Below are 23,830 nucleotides of genomic sequence, written 5' to 3' on the forward strand. Positions count from 1 at the left end.
AAACTAACCATGACACATGGTATAACTACTGAAGTACAAACATAAACACTGTACTTCTCTTACCCCAGAACTGGTGGCACAATACCCTAAGGAACACTTATTCTTTTGGTGTCCCATAACTTGAATATGATAATATAGATTTATAACTGCAAACCCCTAATATTGTCTCAGTAGATGTTACATTGTATAGAAAGGCATAGAGGAATGGAGGAAGATTGTGTGTGTGTGTGTGTGTGTGTGTGTGTGTGTGTGTGTGTGTGTACAAACATGTTCTTAACAAAATAGGACTGAAATTCCTGTGGCCAGTGCAGTCTTCATTTCTGCAACTTGTCATTCAATCTTAGCTAACATTTTCACTTCCTTCCTCTACTGCCCATTCTGTATTTCATCTGCCCTTAGCAAGCACCTCAGCAACCTGCAGGGGTTATTCATACCCTCATGCTGTCTCTGAATTGGATTATTGTAAGTTCCAACTGACCTCAATCACAGGACATAGTTAACACTGAGAAATGCACCAAAGGACCTTCTGCACTCTAAACACACTCTTCCTTACTTCCATTGTAGAAAAACAGTTCAATTTCCTCTGGCAGTCTGGATCAATCACCCATTCTAACACTATAAATTCTTTCTTAGCAGTTTTGACCTCTAGGTTATCAGAAGCCCCATGTCACCATGTTTTAATCCTTAGCTTCTAGCCACTCCCATGCCTCATAGCAAAAAAGACTCACTTCTTCCCCTAGAACCAAAACATCTAGGTCAACAGAACATAATGTTGCAAGAACAGAAAGCAGTTTTCTCCTACTGGGTCACTAGGTCCCATTCCAATTCCCTCCCCATGAATCCAGGATGTAAAAGAAACAGTGCTGTGTTTTAGACACTGAGTCAGAGTTTACACACCCTTCTGGAAAACTCTGCCCCAGCTATTCGGGCTACTGCCAACTTATTGGCATATATTTATATAGTTTATATTTATATATAACATGTTAAGACCAATGTATTCCATAAGCATGAGCTCATCGCTGCTCTTCATTGGCAATGAAGTGAGTTCACTGTTTAAAAGTACTGCTGTGTGAGGTACACTGACAGTGGATGAAGCATTTTATAAGTTCATGCCTTAGTCAAATGTCCTATTAATGGGAAGAGACACTATGACCAAAGCAACTCTTTTAAAAGAAAGCATCTAATTTAGGGTTTGCTTACACTTTTAGAGGGTTAATCCAATATCATCATGAGGTGGAACATGGTGGCAGGCAGGCACTGGAACAATAGCTAAGAACTTTAGTCCTCATTCCTTCAACAAGGCCACATCTACTCCAAAAAGGGCACACCGTCTAATCCTTCTAATCCTTTCAAACAGCTCCACTCCCTACTTGATAAAGCATTAAAATATATTATCTTAGGAAATGGATATTCTTATTCAAACAACCACTGTTCAATAATTGTCGTTTGCCAGAAGGATTTTGTTCAAAAAAAGATAAAATATATAACCAGGATTATTATCTAACCTGGAAGGGCAACTTACTGTCCTTTCCATGATAAAACTAGTCCAGTTTGGTCAAATTCAACCAAATATCTGGCTAGTCATCCTGGCCATATCATGAGGTCAGTGTTGATCTCTGCTACTGAGATCAACAGTCTTAGTATCTATATTTGGCACTTAGCATCAAACATAGCCAAGTAAGCCTTGATGATTGAAAATCCATGTTGTTGAGAATGTGTGTAACAACAGTCTCTGCCACTGAAGTCATTTTGTTCATGGATATATTGGGCAATAACAGGGATGAAGAAAGAAAGAAATTGCCCACTCTGGGTGACACCATTCCCCTGGCTGGAATCCTAGACTATGCTTTGAGAAAGGGAGCTTAAAAGCAGTGGCATGCTCCTTTCTTGACTGTGAATGTAATGCTACTAACGTAGTCAAACTCCTTATGCTTTGACTTTAAACTGTGAGCTCAAGTAAATCCTCTACCCCTTAAACTGATTTTGTCAAAGCATTTTGCCACATGAAAGGAAAGGAAAGTTCCTTCAAACTGGAATCTGTGATGTTGGCATGGACCTTCACCTGATTTAAGAGATACCTTTTTTCATCTCACACTGAAGTCAGCTGTCACACACAAACCTTCCAGCTTTATGAGTCAATGTCTAGTACCTGGGCTTCAGCTACAGCAACACAGATTTTCCACTTCACGATCTCTGAGTCATACCTTGATGATGAAAGCATGGTCACAGAGCAGAAAACTGATTGATCGATAAAATGTCAAACACAGAGCCACAGCAAGCCAGACAAAGCCACCCACCAATATGCAGTCCTGCCAATATGATAAGGTGCTTCCAAATGCTTGAGGCCATAAAATATCAACAACAATAAAAGCACTTAAGGAAAGTGTCAATTTATAGAAAAGCTGTCAGGCTTAGGAAGTTTTAGTAACTGGAGTAAGGTACCATGATCCAAATATTGTAAAAATTATCATTAAATTTTCCAATCTATTTCCAGGGTTTTTTCCTATATTATACCAGTCTCTTCCATGTTTGAAAGGGCACCAAAGACTTTGGAGAGGCAGGGCAGGTGCAATCTCACTATATATCTCTAGATGTCCTGGAACTCACTATGTAGACTAGGCTGTCCTTGAACTCAGAAATCTACCTGCCTCTGCCTCCTGAGTGCTAAAATTAAAGGATGGTTTCAAAGGTATTTTACTTGTTTATTAATTTAACAGCTTCTAACCACATATATCCTGTTCCTAATTACTATGCTGGGCCCTGAGAACATGGTGATTGACAAGACATAATGTCTGCCTTCAGAATAGGCTTACAATCAGGCAATGAACAGAGGTGTGTGATCACCACACATAGGGAAGTGTATGCTATAACAAGGGGAATAATACTGGTTGTAGGAACACAGATGAAAAGTACCATAGCAGACCATGAATTGTAAAGAGCTACCTCAAGGTTTTGATGTTTATATCAAATTTTACAAAGATGAAGAGTTAAAATACTATTTTAAGTCCAAAATAAAGCATATACAAAATCATTCCCAAAAGAAGACAACGCTAATTCAGGTCTCACATGTTTATAAATTACATTCAGTATTCCTACTATTTGAATTCCTACAATTTAGAGATATCATCTACCTATATTTTCTATCTATCTATCTATCTATCTATCTATCTATCATACCTACCTATCATCTATCTATCTATTTATCTATCTACCTATCTATCATCTCTCTATCTATAATATACCATCTATCATCTATCTATCATATTGTTGTGGGAAATATTAAAAAATGAACCCACCAACTTCCCGCACTCCTGCTTCTCTCAACTCGCCAACTTCCCTGGTGGGGCCAGAACACGCTCCCGCACTATCACCTGCAACTCTCTCCAACTAGCCCCAGTAGCACTTGGCTTGCTTGTTCCTGGAGGCACTAGTTCTCTTGCCATTGGTGGTCCTACATTCTAGTAACCAAGTACAGCAAAATTCTTGAAGCTTATAATTAACCAGTCACATTTATGAATCAATAAATTCTCAATGTATAAGATGCCAATACAATAATTTCAGAGCCAATTGATAATGATAAAAGCTTTATCCCAATTATTCCAACCTTATGATATCATAACTATCTGTGGCTGGTTAAAGCCATGCTGGTTCATGTCCACCACCATCTTCCTTCCTCTCCTCTCTCTTCCTCACTCTCCCTGTTCCTGCAGCTCTTAGCTCCACCTTCCTTTTCCCTATATAATCACAGGCCTCCTACTACCCTAATGTAATTGGATGGGGAAAATCCTGCAACATCATATCATATCTGTCTATCTCCCTTTCTACCATCTCTCCATCTCTTCCATTTTCCCTCTTTACTTTCTCCTATCCATCCTTTCTCCATCTACCCTACTCATCAATCTAGTCATCCATTTACCCATCTCCCCTCGTGAATTAATATACATACTTATGTACATACATAGTAAATCCTAGCTATGTATTGAATTAATTGATTTTAAAGAAAAATCTAAGATATTCCAGGCATTGTTCCAAGTAGTGTAGAGAGCAAATGATCTATGAGATGTTATCCTAATTGGCATAGAGACTAATGTCTAATTCCAGGGACTGGTTCATGTACATATTATGACAGCTGAATGGAGAAGGTACCCTTGGGCTATGGGGATAATATGGATTATCAGACTAACATCAGATTAAATATTCATTATCTTTTTGTTTGTTTACTTGGTTTATCCTGTTGTTTTCTGAAATGTATCCTTTGACAGATTCTGTGGCGACAGCATCCGGGCCACTACTAGTTGAAGTTGCCAAAACTCCGGGTGCCAGCCTTGGGGTTGCCCTAACTACCTCCGTGTGCTGTAACAAACAAGTCATTGTCATAGACAAAATCAAATCTGCAAGCATTGCGGACAGGTGAGTGTCTGCTTATTGGTGCTGTGTGTGTGCTTTAAAAAGTGTCATGCACACACATTCATGTAATATGTACGCTTAAATAGTATGTACACTTGCTTTTATACACACACACACACAGAGTAAAAATTTTTTAAAAGCCCTGTTGACAGTTACTACAAATTTCACATAAGAAAACAATTTACTGTTTGAAACCTAAGATTCTAACTACCTGATCAGCTGCCCCATGATGAAATGCCACTCCAGACATTTAGCGTGGCCTTTATCAATAGAAAACAACAAACAAATACACTTACTTACTGTGTCCCTTCGAAAAAGAAGTTCCTGTTCTTGATATGGGGCAAATGAACTGATCTTTATTAAGGTCCATTCAGAGAGGTCATGGGTTTTTCCGCATTATTAACAATTAAACCTTGCTATCAGAAAATATTACTCCTCCTTTGAAAAGTAGATAATACAATATTCTTAAAATAATGTGATTTTAAAGACAAGCCTGAAATTGTCAAAGTTTGTTAATCTTAATGGTTTCACACAATCTTCAGTCAGGGGTCTCTTAAACATCGTTACGGTATAATGATAAAAATGAAATTCATTTTCCTGATTCATATTTTATATTGTTAAGGTAAATGTGAAAGAGCTGCTTTTCTTACCATTACGTTTACTGCTCTTAGTAAGAAAACTCCTATGCCCCAGTCTCAATGCACCCTATGTGAATCAGCCTGAAGTACTATTTACAGATGGAAAGGGTTTCTTGATAAGTCGATTATCACCATGAGAATTCTTAGATGGACCTCACCTATTCCACTCCATATGTTTCTAGCCTCAGCCTCCTCCCTCCTCTCCCTCCTTCCTCTTTCTCCTGTCCTTCTCCCTCCTCCTCCTCCCTCCTCCTCCTGCCCTCCTTCCTCCTCCTCCCTCCTCCCTCCTCCTTCATGTGGTTATTCACAGTGGTGACTACTGATACAGAGGCATTCTCCAACTTAGTGATATAGGGTGCTTTAATTGTCTGCATCTGTTTTGTTTTGTTTGTTTTGTCTTCTCATTCTGCAGTGGGTAACCAGTTTAAGAAGCTACCCATCTGAGTGAATATTGAGTGCTGACTGCTTTTCTCAATTCATCCAATAGCCAGCCAATGTCTTGACTCCTGTCCCTAGCTCTTTCCCCATTCCCTGTGTAAACCTGGTCTAATTATTCTTAATTCCTGCATGATTTCTATTCTGTGCTAATGAATGTTTCACTCCAGACTAACAAAACAGAGCCCTATAATAAAGAATCGGTAAACTGGAATCCTCTATTAAAAGATTCTGAAGCAGCAGTAACTGAACCTCTCCATCATCATCATCATCATACACAGGCCCTAGGCCAGTTCAGCAAGTCACATCTTAAGACTCTGAGTGACTGACACCTCATAATTGTGACTTAAGCGCCTAGGAGAAAAAAGTCAGAGAACAGAATCATGGGAAAATAATTCTCTTCTTCATGCCCCACTTTCCTGTTTCCCCTTAATGTTTAACATCCTCACCCTAAAATGTTTAAGGACAAAGTTTAAGGACAAAATGTTTAAGGACAAGAGAATAAGAAAATCATTTGTTCACATTTTTTTCTGCATTTTCCACAAGATTTTTATATTTTGATTCAGACCCTACATGCCTCAAATATAACATTAAAATTTTAAGTAAGCTATAATTGTATCTGACTCTAAAGAACATGAAAGTTTCATCTTTGAAGAGATACTTTTAATGATGCTATTTCTCCTTTCCATAGATGCGGTGCGCTACACGTGGGAGACCACATCCTCTCCATTGATGGCACAAGCATGGAGTACTGTACCCTCGCAGAAGCGACCCAGTTCCTGGCCAACACCACTGACCAGGTCAAGCTGGAGATTCTCCCACACCATCAGACCCGCCTGGCCCTAAAGGGACCTGACCATGGTGAGCGGAGCCTTCTAGATCTTTCTCTTGCTCTTGTTCTTGCAGTCTTCTTCCTCAGAGAGTTAGGAAGCCAAGATCCTGTACCATATCACCAGTGTGTGATCTTTAACCTTTCCATCATCAGAGTCCCTTGTGTCAAGCATGGATAGTTACTAGAAACCCCAAAACACAAGAAAGAAATCCTGAGATTGAAATTTTAGGCTAGAACTTTTTCATCTGTTTGTTTTTAAACTTTGCTATAAATTGAGTATTGTAAGGAGGAAAATGGTTTGACTTTGTGACAGTCATAATGAATTTTGAGTCTCTATAAAGGACAATGAAAACAAGCATTAAAACGTACACACACACACACACAAACACACACACATACACCATAAAACTAAAAACATGCCTTGCAGTGAGGAGGCCAGGAAGATGTGCCTTGCCAAGGACCTCATATAGCATTAACCTTTGTAACCCTCTCCCAGCACCCCTGAATGAATTGGATTTCACTATCCTAAAATAAAATAAAGCAAATTCATATTAATAACAGATCCATTAAATATTTATCATGGAGAGACTACTTATAGGAAAAGTTGATTCCAATGTTTTTGTGTACTTGTGGGAATATTTGTCCCTCCCCCAAGATAAAGAGCACACTTTCTGGCCAAACCTCCAGCCAGGGAGAATGAGGCAGTAGACTCATTGCAGTAGAGATTCACCTGATGAAATCTGCACTCTCCCTGTCTTGCGGTGTGCAGATAAACTTTTCTCAATGTATAGAACCATCCACTTGGGCATTCTAAACCAAACCTGGTTGGTACAAACACAAGACTTCGAACTGTGAATCCAGGGAAGTCTTTGTTCCAATTCTGTTCCCCACCTATTTCTTAAACCACACACCCCTGCAACCTTTTCAGCCTAGGAAGCAGGCAGCCTCCCTACCATTGGCTAAACCAAAAGAGGAACAGTGCTTTTCTACAATTAGCAACAGTGCAGGTTTTCTAGCGGTGAAATTTTGCTTGTGGGAAGGTCATCTGCTCTGTGCCTTTCACTTTCTAAAAGGCACTGCACTTCTCTACAGGGGGGAGAAGACAGAGGGACGAAATAATTTTCATACTGAATGAGTCAGCTGGATGCAACCTTTTTAATTAAGTGGAGCTTAGACAGCCCTGGAGCTAGTGATAATCTCCAGTACAACGCTGCCCTTATCAGATTTTAATTTGACACTTTGGTGTGAGGAAATGATGCCGCATAGGCAGGTTAGGATTGGAAATTGGTACCGCAGAATTGAGGTACCAAGGAGCTGGAGAATGCTAAAGCCAGTGGGGATGCACACAGGGCTCAACCTGCCCCGGCTGAGTGAGGAGATGTCGAAGACTATACGTGCATCTTCTCAGTGCATATGAAGACATCATCAGACTGGAGGTGCAGAAGCTTTACCACCGTGTGCTGTGCTCTTTGGAGAGGACGTGGCTCACATCTGGTGTTAGGAAATCAGGAATGTGAACATACCCTTTCAAAATGTTACTTTTTTTCCTTAACAACCTCATTATTTTACTCTGTTTGCTCTGTATGCAAATCCTAAATAGTTCAAATAGTTCCCAGCTTATGAAATATTAAATATTTTTACCTGCCGAGATAATTTGAAAAGTTGAAGAATGTATGTGCTGAGCTGGATGGAAGGAGAACGCATTGTTTTTCCTTTCGTGGAACCCCTGACTTCATCTCTATTTGTAAGGTAGGAGGCTGACAGTCTTGAGTTCACTGTCTTCCTTATTTAGCCTATTAGCATCTCCCCTCTGTTTTACATTAAAAGCAGATTTTCTAAAAGAAATAAATAGTGGCAGTTAAGCATAATTATATCTTAGTCCTGAGGGAAAATGATTAAGAGAGAATGTGAGGTTGCTTGGCAATTCTCACGCTTCTATTTCTGTATTACTGAAGTCTCTCGTATTTTCCCCATTATTTCAAAATATAAGTTCTAATCGCTTTTTCCAGTCTGCAGTGCCTGGGCACTATGTCTCATGTCTCATGAAATTATGAAGATTCAAAGTTTTCCAGAGTTGGCTGTCCACAAAGCATTCACCACTGTGATTCCAGATCAGTGTGGCAAAGGACGAGCTAGCTCAGCACAAGAGATGCACTATGCCTTTCCCTGTAAATGATAGCATTCACCACACTGGCCACGGTGGCCTTTCAGGGCTGGCTGAGGGAGCATGCTTGCCTAAGGGAGCACACACAAGGCTTAAGTTGCATCCTCAGCACCTCAATACAAAGAAGAATATTAGTTTTCATTGAGGTTGAAAACTGTCCCATGGCACATCTTTGGGAGACATAAACTCGATGGAAGGAAAGGGGGCTCTAAGAAAGTCACTGTGGCCAGGGTCACTAGGCTTAATGTGTTCAATACAGGAGAATATTCCATTCTGTGATCCCCAGGGACAACCACCAGATTAGCTGTCACCCATTCTCTCAGACATCCTGGCAGGGCAAGAGAACACAGGAAAACAGAAGCCATTGCCTCCTATGTTGTAAGCATTTGATACTGTAGCAGCAGGTGGAAACATTGTAGCTGCAGCTTATTTTCCCATCTGGAGCCAGGGCTTCAGGAGTCTATCAGAAGAGGCAGTAACACATGGTGGCTGTGGGTTGGGCATCCAAAGAGTCCATTCTGACACCTTAGGATCTTAAGAAAGCTACCCAACTTTTCTGTATCCTAAGTTCCTTATCTGTAAAGTGTAGATTACAGTAATGCCCACCTCATCAGAATACGTTAAGCAGCAGCATCTGTGTCACTCCATTAAAAGCAGGTAGCCCAGCATCTGAGATGAAGGAAGACTCAGTGAACACAGACCACTACTGTTACACACCTAAGTCAGAGAGTGCTCCTGAGTTTCCTTTGCAAAATGCAAGAGCAGGCCCAACATGCAACAGCTTACTGTTAATCCCCTGAAATACTTGTTTAGTATATGAATGTCAGGTAGACCACTCTAAATCATCAGAGATTTGGAGTATACCTTCAAAAGAGGCATTCACTGTGCTCTCCACCTGCTTATGTCAGTTTTAAAAGGCCTATTGCAAAAGGCCTTCATCAATCATGAATCCATCTTTCTGCATCATCTGTATCATCTTACCTCATAATCACTCTGTGTTTAAAGACTTGGTCCTCGATAATAGTTACAGATCAAGGGGAAATTTATGACCTATAGTTCACCTGCCTGTAAACTGGCATGGGGATAAGCTCCCAATAGCTGGTCAGCAATATCTTCCTTATGGGTTCATTAATTTGGCTTGACAGTTCTAATAAACGCTCAGTAGTTTTCAAAGTATTCAGTGAAGAGCTGAGGCAGGTATAGAATTCTGAAGTCCATTCACTCCAGCCTTGCTTCGTTAGAAACAAGGACAACACTTTGTTAAGAGGACAATAGAGCAGCTGTAATTGTAGATTAGCCAGACCCAGCACTAACTGCATCTTGCTACAAGGTGTCTTATGTGTCACAAAGTAAACAAGGATAATAGGGGGGAAAAAACCACTAATGTCTTGCCTAAAATATTCCTTTATCTCAAAGACAAAGCTATTGCCATGCAAGCATCCACCATTATGTCCCAGGTACAGTTCAAGTCTCTAGGAAGCAAGACAAGCAGAGACCTCTATTTTTATGCATACATTGTATACTCATGCATTGTATAGTAAGGCCAGACAGTGACAAGGGATATGCTGGGTATAGACAGTTAATGAGATAACAAGACATTGGCAGCTACTCTGACCAGTAAAGTCAGCAGTAGTTCTTAGATAGAGAAAACACTGGAACTAAGGCCTAAGTGATGAGAAGGAGCTAGCCATCCAAACATTGGAGGTGGCCATAGGGTTGCAGAAGAAGGAAGGTGGAAGAATGAAGGGGAGGGCAATCCGATATGAAGACTAACAGTCTCAGCGAACCTGGACCCCTGGGAGCTCCCAGAGTCTGAGCCACCAACCAGGCAGCGCACATGGGCTGGTCCAAGTGCCACCTCCCAGCCGCCGCACATATATGGCAGAGGACTGCCTGGCTTGACCTCAGTGGGAGAAGATGTGCCCAATCCTCAAGAGACCTGATGCCCAAGGAGGGAGGATGCTTGATTGTGGAGAGCACCCTCTTGAAGGCAAGGGGGAGGAGGAATGGGATAAGGAACTGGGGAGGGGGGAGGAGGGCTGGAGCTGGCAATAGTTGGAATGTAAATAAATAAAATAATTGATTTTTTGTTTTAAAAAGTTCCTCCTAGATGTGTTATGGATACTGGAAAGCAGGTGTGCCAGGTGTGAATAAGAAGGCTAACGTGGCAGTAGTACTGTAGTCTAGAAGGAGATGGTCACTGACACTCAGTACCTAGACACAGGAAACTCAAACCAGCTACTCCTGAAGAAAGATAGGCCCAGCGCTAGATTGCAGTGGCTGTGAAATGGTTGCTTTCACAGATTTTCCACAAGTCTTCTAAAATCCGAGTGTCAAGGGAGGGAAATCTGTTGACCACGATCACGTCTCTTTCCTCTCAGGACGATTGTTGTTGGCAAGTCGATGGAATGGTAAGGAGAGTCAGTGCTGCTGCTCATGGTTCATCTGCTCGTAGTCTGTGAAGCAGCACCATGTTGAACACTGTGTGTGCATAATTCCCGCAGCAGAAGAGATGTTTCCATGGTCCATTGACTGTGAGGACATTGAGGCTGAGAGGCTGCCTAGCTGGATAGGTCAAAGAGAAGGGGAAACACAAAGGCAAGTGGGTGAGGCTCAGGACAGCCTCAGGCCAGGAGATCCCTCTATGCTAGGGCCTTTGAGGATGTTCCAGGCTGGGGATACCCTCCCAAGCTCTTACCTAGAGAGCACTCATGTGCATGCATGCAAAGCTTTCGCCACCTTTTTGTGAGTAACTACTACCACTCATTCAGATTCTTAACCATAGACTCACAAAAGCAAATCCAAGTTCATGACTGTTTTCAATGCTTCCGTGCTCATTCGGTGAAAAGGTTCCTATCTGGTATAGTATCGTCCCTATGGGATATGGTAACAAGGATATAAAAAACAAGCTGTTTTCTAGAATGCTGGACGGATAGAGATATATTTTTTCTTTGTTTTGAAGGTAAAGTATTTTCATTCTGGTTAAATTTCAGGGTGTGAATATTTTTTATGTGCAACATTCTAATAATAAAGTTTAAAATTAAAAATTAAAAAAAGGTAGGGTCTCATATAGCCCAGGCTGTGTAGGCTGTGATGACTTTAAACTTTGAGTTCTTCTGCCTGTACCTCTTGAGGTGCTGGGATTATAGGCATGAGTCATGGGGCCTGGTTTATACATTCTGGGTACCAAACCCAGGGGTCCTGTAAACTTAGCAAGCACTCTACCAATCATGCTACATCCTCACCCAAAAAGTCAAATCTTAACAACAGCAAATTTAAAATGGGAACATGATATACTTCCTTTTTTTATAAACAGAAGATGGAGACCAAAACTTTGAAGTTAAACTCATTACAATGTTTTGCTGTATTAATGAAATATAATAACATAAAACAGTTTTAAACTATGTTTCTTGTACATACTTTTTTTAAAAAAAAAATCACAAAATATATTGAGACTTTTGCCCTTATTAGTCAGGGAAGAGGAAAGGTTCTGATAGGGACAGATGATTGCAACAGTTTATTGTTGAGAAAAATCAAGCGCAAGCAATGGATGGATGACACTGTAATTAAAACAGCAGGGCAGTAAATCGTGCGGTGGGACTCGCATCACAAGCCAGCGTGATTTACTGTCCTGTCTCCTCTTTTTTCTCTGACGAAGGGTTCCTAACTGACCAGGATTTGCAAAGTCTTAATTACTAATCGTGTGCCATAGATCTTTATGAGGATGACTTTTAAGTTTCAAAAAAAAAAAAAAAGATGTTTTTAATGTCTGCTGCAGTGAAGTGCAGGGAGAGATTAGAAATTGATTCAAAAGGTGGCTGAGAAAAGACTCGCATTGTTCTTGGGAAGATGGAAGTCTCCACTGCTGCTGTGAATCATCTCCTTTGCTGACCACCTAGAAAAGGGCAAAGCCAAGTAGACTGTTTTCCCCCTTTGCAAGCAGCTTTCAGTTTTGTTAACGATTTTCCTTTTTCTTTTTCTTAATTTGTGCAGTTCAGTTACTTTTTCTTCTTTTTTTTCTTTCTTTTTTTTTTTAAATCTCTTCTGTTTTGTTTTGGTTCCTTGTCTTCCTTATTTCTCATCATCACGTCACATGGGCAGTGAAAATTCAGAGGAGCGACAGACAACTTCCCTGGGATTCCTGGGCCAGCAACCAGTGTGGCGTCCATACCAACCATCACCATAACATGCACCTCCCAGACCATTGCAGAGTGCCAGTCCTGGCTTTCCCGAAAGCGCTTCCTCCAAACAGCCCTCGTAATGTTCCACGCCTTCTCCTCCTGGTCCTTCCTTTGATTCTGTTCTTCTCATGCCTTCTCCCCCTAACTCACTACATCTCTGGCTCCATGGGTGTTGCCTGCTTTCCGTTGTCACTGTGGCTTTCTTTGTATTAACACCACATTGTTTCTGGTATCTGTCTTTCTCTCTGCGGGGAAGCGTTCGTCTGTATAAATGGACAGAAGGCATGGGGGTGTTGCTTAATGACAGAGGGCTTGCCTTGCATGCATGAGGTCCTGAGTCCAATCCCCCACACAACAGAAACAATAAAGGACAAAAACGTGTAAAAGTTCAGAAGTTTGTCTATGCAGCTTAGGGGACAACTCAGAACTTGGAGTATGGTAGTTTCAGATCTCTGTGTATGTGAATCACTTACGACATCCATGTCAGAAAATATTCCAAAAATGATATTGTATGCCTGATGTCTTAAGTTTTTAATGGAGAAACTTGTTCCAATCTTTGTTTTTATTTTTTATTTTTATTTTTTTGTCTGAAGCAAAATGCATAGTCTGTGTGTCACCATGGGCTATGGAGGATCCTGATCCTCAAAACTCGTGACTCTGAAACTCTAAAGCGCTGGCTCCGGGCTTGGTCTGTGTCTGGGTGGGGATACTAACGAATCGTGACTCTGTGATGTCTCTTTGGGTTGTTGCTGGTTGGCAAGGGGTGGCAGGCTCAGGCCACATCTAGGTCTGCTCCGTGCCAAGTCTCTGCTCTCTTACAGCGGCTATGGTGCCCTCGTCTTCTCCTACCTCGATGAGCGCATACAGTCTGAGCTCCCTGAACATGGGGACTTTACCTCGAAGCCTCTACTCTACTAGCCCACGAGGAACCATGATGAGGAGGAGACTGAAAAAGAAAGACTTCAAAAGCTCACGTAAGTGACACACTAACCAGATGGTCCATTTGGTCTCTCTCCAGAAAATGCACAGGAAGTGGACCTTAAGAGGTACACAGTTTGACAGTTGCTATGTAGCTGGCAGCTCTGGCCTAAGGACCATGACTGAAACCCGCGATCTGTATGGTAGTGCTTATGCTGAACACAACTTCAGATGGATTTAGCTCAGACTACCTTTTCCTACAACTTTGTGCCTACAACTTTTCCTGTAACAACTTTTTTTTGAAAATTTCTCTTTTAATGACTTGAGATGCCTTTCTATCCTGGGAAGCTTTGGGCATAACATCTGTTCTTTGTATCTTATTCCCTCTAAAGCAGTTTTGTACAAACTCCACCCCTCTTTTGATGGGTATCAGTCTTGTACATTTGTTTATCATAATACATTTCATATTCTATTTCTTGACCTCCTTTTGAATGAAGTTTGAACTTTCCTTTCAAATTCTCATCCCTCGACTTTTCTTTACTCTCATCTTTATGCGATCACATTGAGAATCCCTTCTGTTGCAAGTATTTCTTGCTTTTAACATATATTCATTTATTCTTTTAAAAGCTCATACATGTGTACAATCTATTTCAGCTATAGAAACCTTCCCACTTCCCTTTTGTTACCACTTTGAGATTCTTCCAAGTCCCTCACCCAGCTTCATCAAGTGCTGACCATACAAGCACAGGGCATCCCCTGGAACATTGTTAGCCTTCCAGAGCCTACACCCTTCAATGAGACTGTCTCTGCTCTAACAGACACCAGGTGCCAATAGCTCCTCAGGTAGGAGTGGAGGCTCCTGTGTCCTTCCCACATCCTCAGTGGAATGTTGACTAGCTTGAGCTTGTATGAGTCTAGTGCTAGAATCATAACTATGAGTTCGTGTGTACAATGATCTGTCTGTCATGTTGGGCAAAAGTGGTTCACTGCAGGTATCTGACCTCTTTCTCCTACAGTAAATACTCTTCCCCGATGATCCCTGAGCCTTGGTGTGTGTGTGTGTGTGTGTGCAGTATATAGTGTATGTGTGGTGTGTAGTATGTGGTGTGTGTGTGTTTGTGTGTCTGTGTGTGTAGTGTAGTGTATAGTGTATGTGTGGTGTGTAGTATGTGGTGTGTGTGTATTTATGTGTCTGTGTGTGTGTGTAGTTGTAATGTGTGTGTGTTTGTGTGTCTCTGTGTGTGTGTTTAGTGTATAGGGTATGTGTGGTGTGTAGTATGTGGTGTGTATGTTTGTGTGTCTCTCTGTGTATGTGTAGTGTGTAATGTGTGTACAGTGTGTGTTCTGTGTGTGGTGTGTGTGTATACTGTGTGTGTGTGTGCGTGTGTTTGTGTAGGGGGTGACATAAATGTATAGAAACTTCTCCTCTGCACTTTAAGCAGTTGTGAGTTTCTGTATTCACTGCCCTCTACCACACAAGGTAAGTCTCTGATGAGGGCTGAGACCTGCACCAGAACAAGGGCATAGAGGGATATATTTAGAAGACAGTTTGGTAGTACGTCCATTTAAGAACTACAGAATTAAGAAAGTATGACGTATACTAAAATTCACAAAAACATCCTAAAGTCTACAAACTCCCATTCTTGAAAATATTTTTTGGGCTAGATAGCCAACCATATGTAGACAAACTAAGGCAAGGAAGGTACAGTGGCCCATTGGTTTGAGTTAGTGTGGTTTATATAGAAAGAAAGAATGGCTGGGTGCTTCTATAGGGAAGAAGCACAGGTTGCCCCTAATTTTTTTCTTTTCTGTTAAAGAAGCTGGACACCTTTCATCTTAATCACATATAAAGGGAGAAATGCACATATTTCTAGACAGATCTAGTCACAGTGTATTTCATGCCTTGTGTATTTTTGTTGGCTAGGATTGTGATTCCTATAAAAAAAAAATCTAGACATGGCCAGGTCTATCCTATGTCTACCATGGGAATGAAGCAGAGGAGCTATGTGTGCCACTTCAGTAACGTCACACCCAGAGATGCTACGGCGAGTACCGAGAAGACAGGGAGTGGTTGTTGGACCTTTGGGCTCTTTGGTTTGTATGCCAGAGAGTACTTATCTCGAGAATATCTCTCGGTACTAATCAGTCCATCAGTACTATACTGGGCACAACATCGATCACATACCATCGGAAGCAGTTTCTTCAACTGGTGGGAACCTGAAGCCCTCATTACAAAGAAAACCACAATGCAAGGCATGGCTAGCATCTTTGATTCCCTGGTGGTATACACATAGTTTTTGACTTGTTCTTCTTTTTAAATATAAAGCTTGGCAGGGATGTCGAGATGAGTCAGTAGCTAAGGACATATCCTGCTCCTGCAAGGGGATCCACGTTCTATATCACATGTGCAGGCAGAGCCATGGGTCCTTCCATGTGTACTCTTTGGTTTGTGATTTAGTCCCCAGGAGCTGAAGGGGTAGGAGAGGGAGGTTCTGGCTGGTTGACAATGTTGCTCCCTCCATGAGGCTGCAAACCCCCTCAGCTCCTTCAGTCCCTTCTCCAACTCCTCCATTAAGGACCCTGTACTCAGTCCAGTGGTTGGCTGTGAGCATCAGCCTCTGCATTTGTCAGGCTCTGGCAGAGCCTCTCAGGAAACAGCCATATCTGGCTTCCATCAGCAAGCACTTCCCGACATCCACAATAGTGTCTGGGTTTTGTGACTGTCTATGGGATGGATCCCCAGGTGGGGCAGTTTCTGGATGGCCTTTCCTTCAGTCTCTGCTCCACACTTTGTCTCCATATTTCCTCCTGTATTTTGTTCCTCCTTTATTTATTTTTTAAAAAAACCATTTAATTGGGGGCTTGCTTACAGTTTCAGAAGTTTAATTCATTATGCTCATGACACAAGGTGTCTCAAAGCTTTCTGTAATTCCAGTTCCAGGAGAACTGACCTCTGGGGGCACCTGATAGAAAAAGTGGACAGACAGACAGACACACACACAAACAAACACTAATTAAAAATAAACCATGTGTTCAAATATATTTTCATCTTTAATAAATAAAATTAATAATAATTTGAAATTAGGAAAATGAGACAATGAACTTAGAATAATAATAAAAAAAAACCCTAGATTTCCATTTGTTTCTTAACTAAGGCTAGAGTAAACTAATCTTGGCAGAGCCCAGTTGCAGATATGCAGCAAACTGACTCGACATACTGAGGTCTAGCACCCCAACATTACACTCGAACTGTAAGACCTTGAGCAAGTGTCATAAGCTATTATTATTATTATCATGCCCTTGCTAAAAATTGGAATAATTGGCACTGGAAAACCAGTTGGAAAGAGAGAGCAACAGGGAGGCCTCATTTATTCAGGCTGTGAGATTTGGCCTCCTAAGGGTAACCACCATCTTAAAGGGAGCAGGATCATGATTTAACAGTTTTACTGTATTGTAATACATATCTCAAGTTTTTCATACAATGCCTCCATAAATGGCATAAAGTTGGAATATGTATATAGATGTTGTATGTGGTGTCCTCATGTGCACTGCTCATCAGTGACAAACTGGTTCCATCCCTCTACAGGATGGAGCCATTACAATCTACTCGTTATTGTTGGTATTTCTTCCTGAAGGCTGGCCATTTGTTAGTGTTAGGTAAGGCTTGCTGTGTTATTAAGGTTGTTAGTGAATGTGAATGAACGTCAACACGTCTGGGTCGTGTTGGCTTTGGAGTGGGGAATCAAAGCTAAGGCCTGCCTTCCCCTCACTGACTCAGACATTCTCTCTTGAATCAGCCCACAGTCATGCAGCTGGAGCAGAAAGATAAACAGAGACCTGGGTTAAGATGCTTCCAGGTCATGCTTGCACAAGATGGAAGCCACTAAGGCTCTGACCATACGTATGTAATGAGATGTTTATACATGCATCTCAGGAAATCAGATGCCTATATCTTAACACATCACTAGAGCCCAAATGGTATGAACTTTTATTCCTACTTAAAATACATGTAAAAATTAAAGTATTCCAATTTGGGGGAAAATAGGAAAAATTAAGCTTTATTGCTTAATACTGCCATTTTCGATGTAGAGACATCAAGTAACTGAAAATAATAACTTTATTACCACCCTCACTATATGCCCTGATTTCTTCCCCTGCTTTATTTATGTCTCCATTCTGGGCCATCATTTACCGTCCACTTTCTAACAGTTACATTCCTATAGTAACCAGGCCGCTCACGGATGGTGAGTCACCTCGAAAGCCACAAAGATAATAAAAAAGTCTCTTTGCTGTATTGTTGATGAGGTCATAGTTTACAAAAAAGAACAAAAACATCGTATAGAGATTTCTAGGATTAAGTAAGGACATTGCCAAAAAATACTCTCACATAAATATTAAAGTCCTCATTGTCCGAAGGGGAAAATACGGAGTCTATAATAGTAAGTCATGGACATACTGTGAGAAGGTCTAGAAGGTCCCAGGGAGGATAATGAGTTCCATGACTCCAGGCTTTGAGAGGAGTCACAGAGCCCAGGAACAGTTCCAACCTATGTCACAGAGGAAACTTAGTCCTGTTTCTGGAATGTTTTGGGCCCCTCCCACCACCAGGACTGGCCCTTCCAAAGCAACCAAGGCTATGGCTTCTACCAGCATAAGTGCACACTGCATCTAGTTCTGCCCTTACTGCCTCCGCCGACAGAGCCAATGGGGAGACCCCACCCGTTCCCAGTGAACCTACAGAATAGCAAGCAGCAGCAGCCAGGAGGCATTCCCAGAATGCCCTTTATTCCTTTGGTCACCATCTCTTGCTTCTAGAGAAGATGACAGCAAAAAGAGCTGAAAGGAAAGAGATGAAGAAATCGAACAGTTTTCACCTGGCTTTCCGTCCACCCATAAGAAAAGGGCAGAAGAAAAACACAGCTCCTGGTAAGCTGGCAGGAGTCAGAAAGGAGGCAGCTTAGATGCTGCCCAACCCCCACCCCCAGCTCTCTGTAGAGAAGGAACTGATCACCCTCCACCCCACCCCATTCCAGACAGGGTCATGTGACTCACAATGTGTTGGGTCCACAGCGGGCTACCCTCAACCCTGCAATTTTTTAGTGAGGCAGAAATCTCAAAGAGAGGATCAAACAACAGAAACACATTATCCTAACAAAGCCTCAGGCTTTTTCTTTCCCTCTAAACTTTTTAAATGTTTTTCCTATCTGATAATAAAGTTCGCAGCCTCTATAATTATTAGCACATTAAAAATAAATGTTCAAAAGCGAAAAGTTTAAAGGCCGTTAACTACCTTTGACTTCTCCTACCCACCCTGATATTTGGAAAGACCGAAATAGCTAAAACATTCTGCAAACCTGAAGAGCTGTGACCAGATCTAGCCTTGTGAATGGAAATGCAGAAGAATGGAGGGAACTTGGAATGCATACTAAAGGTTGTACACAGGAATCTCCAACTACAGAAAGCTCTTTTCTTTCCTCTGCTGGCCAACCAACTGATGAAGCAGGCTAATCGGTACCAAGTTAGAGAACTTGCTTTTTGTGTTCTTTTGGCTTTTGATCCTTAAGTCTATAATTTACCTTGTCTGAATGTGATTTGTTCTAATAATTTAGCATATGTGCATAACCTAAGTGCCTAGGAAAGTTTTCTTTTGAAAGGACAGATCTCAGTGTGTCAAAGACTTTGATAATTAGTTGAAAAATTACAAGTTGTTTCATTTAATCATGTATTTGAGCTATAAACTATAACTTTCTATAGTTACAAAACCAATATATAATGCATAAATTATTTGTAATTTACTTGTATTTGTTAAATAGCCTAGTAAGCTTGGAGCACCTCAGTCTGTCTCTAGTTGGAGCTTACAGATCAGTTTTTTCTGGAATTATTCTTTGGATATATTACCAAACATCAAACAAAAATGGACCCAGCCATCTTCTCTGAGTGAAAACAGATACAGCAGGTCCTTCCTTTGAGGAATTCATCATTTATTCTAATGTAGCCCAACTACTACTATTGTATAGCCTGGCTTAGCTGCTGCTGCTGCTTCTCTTTCTTCTCCTCCTTCTCCTTTTCCTTCTCCTCCTCCTTTCTCCTCTCCTCCTCCCCCCTCTTCTCCTCCCCCTCCTCTTCTCCTTCCTCTTCTTCTCCCTCCTCCTCTCCCTCCTCCTCCTCCTTCCTCGGTTGCTCAAGAGAGTTTCTCTGTGTAGCCCTGGCTGTCCTAGAACTCCCTCTGTAGACCAGGCCGGCCTTGAACTCAGAAGATCTACCTGCCTCTGTCTCTCTAGTGCTAGGATTAAAGGCTTGTACCACCACAGCCAGTGTCTTAGTTAGGGTTTTACTGCTGTGAACAGGCACCATGACCAAAGAAACTCTTAATAAGGACAACATTTACTTGGGGTTGGCTTACAGGTTCCGAGGTTCAGTCCATTATCGTCAAGGTGGGAGCATAGCAGCATCCAGGCAGGCATGGTGCAGGAGGAGCTGAAAGTTCTATATCTTCATCTGAAGGCCATTAAGAGAAGACTGTCTTCTAGGTGGCTAGGAGGAGGGTCTCAAAGCCCACCCCACAGTGACACACTTCCTCCAATAAGGCCACACCTCCTAACGGTGCCACTCTTTGGCCAAGCATATTCAAACCACCACACCCAGGGTCTCCTTATTCTTTATTGCTGGTGATGAGTAACTCAAACACAGGGTCTTTTAAGATATGATTGTTTATTATTTTATGTGTACATGTGTGTGTGACTGAATGAATAAATGTGCAGGTACCGGCAGAAGCCAGAGAGGTTGTCAGGTTCCCTAGAACTGGATGGACTTAAAGGTAGTCGTGAACTGTCCTATATGGGTGCTGGAATGAGAGAACAGGTCCTTCAGCCATCTCTCCAGTCTTCAAACATACGTTTTGGCTCTAGTTAAGTAGTCTCAGATATCTGCTTCAATCTGAAATCTCAAATGAAGGAAAGTACTTTTGTGAACCTATTGAAAGGTTTGGACAGAACCCTGCAGTTGAAATCTGTAAAGGTGAGCTCAAGCAACCTTCCACAGAGATGATGCCTGCACTGTTCTCCTCTGGGTGATGGCTGGGAAGAGAGCATCCAGACAGAATGCTGCTCAATCCACACTACTGGCCATAACCCGGACCCTCCTACAGACACTAGTCTAGGCGCAGCCCTCAAACCTCTAGCCAGCAGACTTTCAGGTGCCTGGCTTTCTATCCTGGGGAGGTGATTTATGTCAAGGGGGTACAGGTGGCCACACATCTTGATCCCTACCCTCTTCCCCACCTCCTGCTGGGAAACCAGAAAACCAGGTTTCAGGATCCCACTTCAAAGTCTTCCCTCTTCCTCAGGAAGCTATAAAAAGGGAACCTGGTCCTCAGAGCCGCAGGCCAGGCTGTCTGCCTGTGATGCTGTAATCGAAACTCTGCTCAGAGACTTTGTTATGCTGTTGTCTGTCTGTCCGTGTGTTAATAAAATAATTCTTCTTATAAACTCTTTACCCCCAAACAATCTCTGTATCCCCTGGAAGTCAATTTCAGAGACCTTTCTCTCTCCAATAAGAAAGGGTATCTGCTAGTGGTCTTGTGCCATCAATAGCAGAGACTACGGTCTAGGGTTAGTGTGTTATCCCCAAGTCACATGTTGGGATTTTAAGCTATCTACCACCTATACAGAGCAGATGTGAGGGCTACTCCATCCACTTCCACATACAGTGAAGGTTCTGTTAGCCGGTAACTCAGCTGATGAAGAAGGAGAATGGTCTGTTAAGGATAAGGGTTTTGTTTCTTCAATGTTTTATTAACTCTCTTAATCAAATGGTCCACCCCATCCTCCCGAGTTCTATCAGTTCCAGTGATCTCCAGGATAGAAACGTTTGGGTGAAGAATGACTGCTGATTAATCTATGAGATACATTGAAATGAAGTATGGCTTCCAAATGGAAAACAAGTGATATTGGAACATAATTCATTAAAGAAGGCATCATTTCATGATAGAACTGAGAATTCCTGAGCATTAAAGAACCCAGATATGTGTATATTAGGATGGCTGAGATAAAAGCCCAAATTAGGTTGAAAGTAAAAGTGGAAAAAGTTACTGGGCGATTGACTAATTTGAAACAATGAGAAGTCAAAGGCCATGTTAAAATTTCAAGACCAAGACAAGAAACAGGATTATCTTTTCTTTAACATAAGAGCAGCGATGAGAAAGTCAAGATTACTTCCCTAATTTAGAAAATAATTTGAAGTCTTTTGAGATGTGTCTGTAGATGAGGAACTTCTTTGTGGTGAGAAAATTCATCACTGAAATGAGGGGGGGGAGACAGACATAGACAGGGATAGACAGAGAGAGAGGCAAACAGACATGGGGCAGACAGAGACAGACAGATAGAGACACAGAGATACAAAGACACAGAGAGAGGATGCTACAGAAGTTGCTTGGGTAAGTGAGGGCAAGAATCCGAGCACTGAGCACAGAACTGAGGTGAAGATCTGTTCCATGTACCAGAAGGTGAAGAAGGTACAGCCTGGGGCTGATACAGTAAGAAATTAATATCAGATCTTCATCAACACTTAAGGGACAATTTACAATGTTCCCAAAGCTAGTCTCTGCATAGAGTTGGAGGGAATGAGGCCATTGATTTTTTTTTCAATCAGAAAGGCAGCAGTGAGAGCAGTTTTAGCAAAGAGTAAAAGAAGACAAATTTGAAGCAGAGTCAGATGCAGCACAATTCTACAGAGCAAGGTCAGAAAAGCTAGGAGAGTGGGTGGGAGAGTTTAGAAAAAGAAACAAGGGAGTGGTTCTCAATGATGTAGGATCCCAATGATATAGGATCTCTGGCTAGAAAGCAGAGAAAATCAAAAAAGGTTGTGATAATATGGGTGGTGGAAACTCATAGAAGGTCAGGAGTTCAAGGTTATCCTCAGCTGTGTTGACACAAGTCTGACTACATGAGACTAAAGATTCAAAACAAGCAGCATAAGCAAGAATTATCCTTGAAATGGGAAAAGAAGGAGAGAAGAAAATAGAGGACAGTTGATGGAACAGAGATGGAGAGGTTGGGAGTGATTTTATCTATGAAATGCTCATTAAATGGTTGAATCTTTTCATTCTTATAAGAAATGCCATTTTCCCCTTATGAGATTGGAGGCATTTGAAATAGATCCTTAAGGAATAAAATTGGAAGGATTCTAGGGCCCAGTGGAATATAATAAGAATTTAGAGCTGACTCTTTTTCTGGCAGGTTTCAACAATTCAGTAGCAGAAGGGGAGTTGACTGGGCATTACCAGAGAATACCAAGTGTAGAGCCTAGGGGATTGTGCAATGTTTAAGGATCTCTGATAGTCACAGATGCTTCACTGAAGTGGTCCCAAGGCTTCCAAGTACAGAGTGGAGAGAAAAGAGAGAAATGGAAGGCAAATGGGGGATGAGGGCTTACAACTACAGGCCTCAGGCTCTCACCTGGGGCAGCGGAGAACTTTGGAATCTCCCATCCCTATGCCAGCCAGTGTTATTCTGTTTGTATTTAAAATACAAAGTTATGGCCATAGTTTAAAGAGGAATATTGCATGTAATAATGCATGAAAAGCAGTAGGCTTCAAGACAAGCAACAGGAAACCAAACTACAAATTCCATAGACAAGATGCTTTGACTGTAGAAGCTGGGAAATGTCACTAATACAGCTATGATTGAAAAGGAGGATGAGAATATTAAAGTCTTGGGGGGTCTTTTAAAGGAAGGTGGGATGCAGCCATGGGCTGCATTGACGCAGCTGAAAGAGGATGGATTTGCTGGTAAAGGACACTGAGAGAGCTGAAGAACCATGAAGCCAGTACGTTAGAAGGTTGCCGCCATGATAAGGGCAGGGAAGGCTAGAGGTTAGGGTTAGATTATGGGAGACTGAAGACGTGATATCAACAAGGAAACGGGAATTAGGGAAACCAGGAAAGCAAGCAGACAGATCAGGCTGCAGAAATAAGGAACGAATGTGGAATTTAAAATAGCAGTGTGATGAGGGAAAGCATTGTGAGTAAGGAGAGAGCATCAGGAAGCTCTCTCTGTCCATGTAGGAGAATGGGAATGGGTTTCAGTGGGAGGAGGGTTAGAAAGGGCCTCAATTAAAGTAGGAAACTAAAAGACCCGTTTTGGACAAAGTGATATTTCAGCACCATGGGTCCCTGCCCTCTATCAGCATTGTTGCACCTGCAGTCCCAGGGTACAGAGAAGATGGGGAGCAGGTCTCAGGCAGCATGAATGGTGGT

At 41.8% G+C, this 23,830-nt stretch overlaps 1 protein-coding gene and 1 long non-coding RNA gene across 24 annotated transcripts in view; one reads left to right on the forward strand and one right to left on the reverse strand.

Moving 5' to 3' along the window:
* Grip1 (glutamate receptor interacting protein 1) overlaps positions 1-23,830 on the forward strand; it is a 648,195-nt gene that overhangs the window by 531,691 nt on the left and 92,674 nt on the right. For 13 of the 22 annotated variants that reach the window (XR_004112745.1, XR_004112746.1, XM_031349335.1 and 10 more), the window contains 4 exons: positions 4,263-4,410; positions 6,172-6,341; positions 12,578-12,733; positions 13,479-13,631. Coding sequence is in view for 20 of the 22 variants with exons in the window: in XM_031349335.1 (XP_031205195.1) it covers positions 4,263-4,410; positions 6,172-6,341; positions 12,578-12,733; positions 13,479-13,631 (627 nt within the window). In the remaining 2 variants the exon portion in view is untranslated. Of the gene's footprint in view, positions 1-4,262; positions 4,411-6,171; positions 6,342-12,577; positions 12,734-13,478; positions 13,632-18,139; positions 18,502-23,830 lie in introns of those variants that run through there. The other 9 variants (XM_031349343.1, XM_031349332.1, XM_031349345.1 and 6 more) reach the window with 2 other exon arrangements.
* LOC116075877 lies at positions 6,400-18,091 on the reverse strand. 2 transcript variants are annotated; one of them, XR_004112753.1, is made up of 5 exons: positions 18,032-18,091; positions 16,446-16,538; positions 10,691-11,041; positions 7,954-8,147; positions 6,400-6,493 (listed from the first exon to the last, which is right to left on the reverse strand). It is a non-coding gene; the product is annotated as an uncharacterized LOC116075877 (long non-coding RNA). The 2 variants fall into 2 exon arrangements; XR_004112752.1 differs by lacking the exon at positions 6,400-6,493 and adding an exon at positions 7,454-7,803.

Source organism: Mastomys coucha, unplaced genomic scaffold (assembly GCF_008632895.1).
Source record: "Mastomys coucha isolate ucsf_1 unplaced genomic scaffold, UCSF_Mcou_1 pScaffold4, whole genome shotgun sequence".
Classification (NCBI taxonomy): domain Eukaryota; kingdom Metazoa; phylum Chordata; class Mammalia; order Rodentia; family Muridae; genus Mastomys; species Mastomys coucha.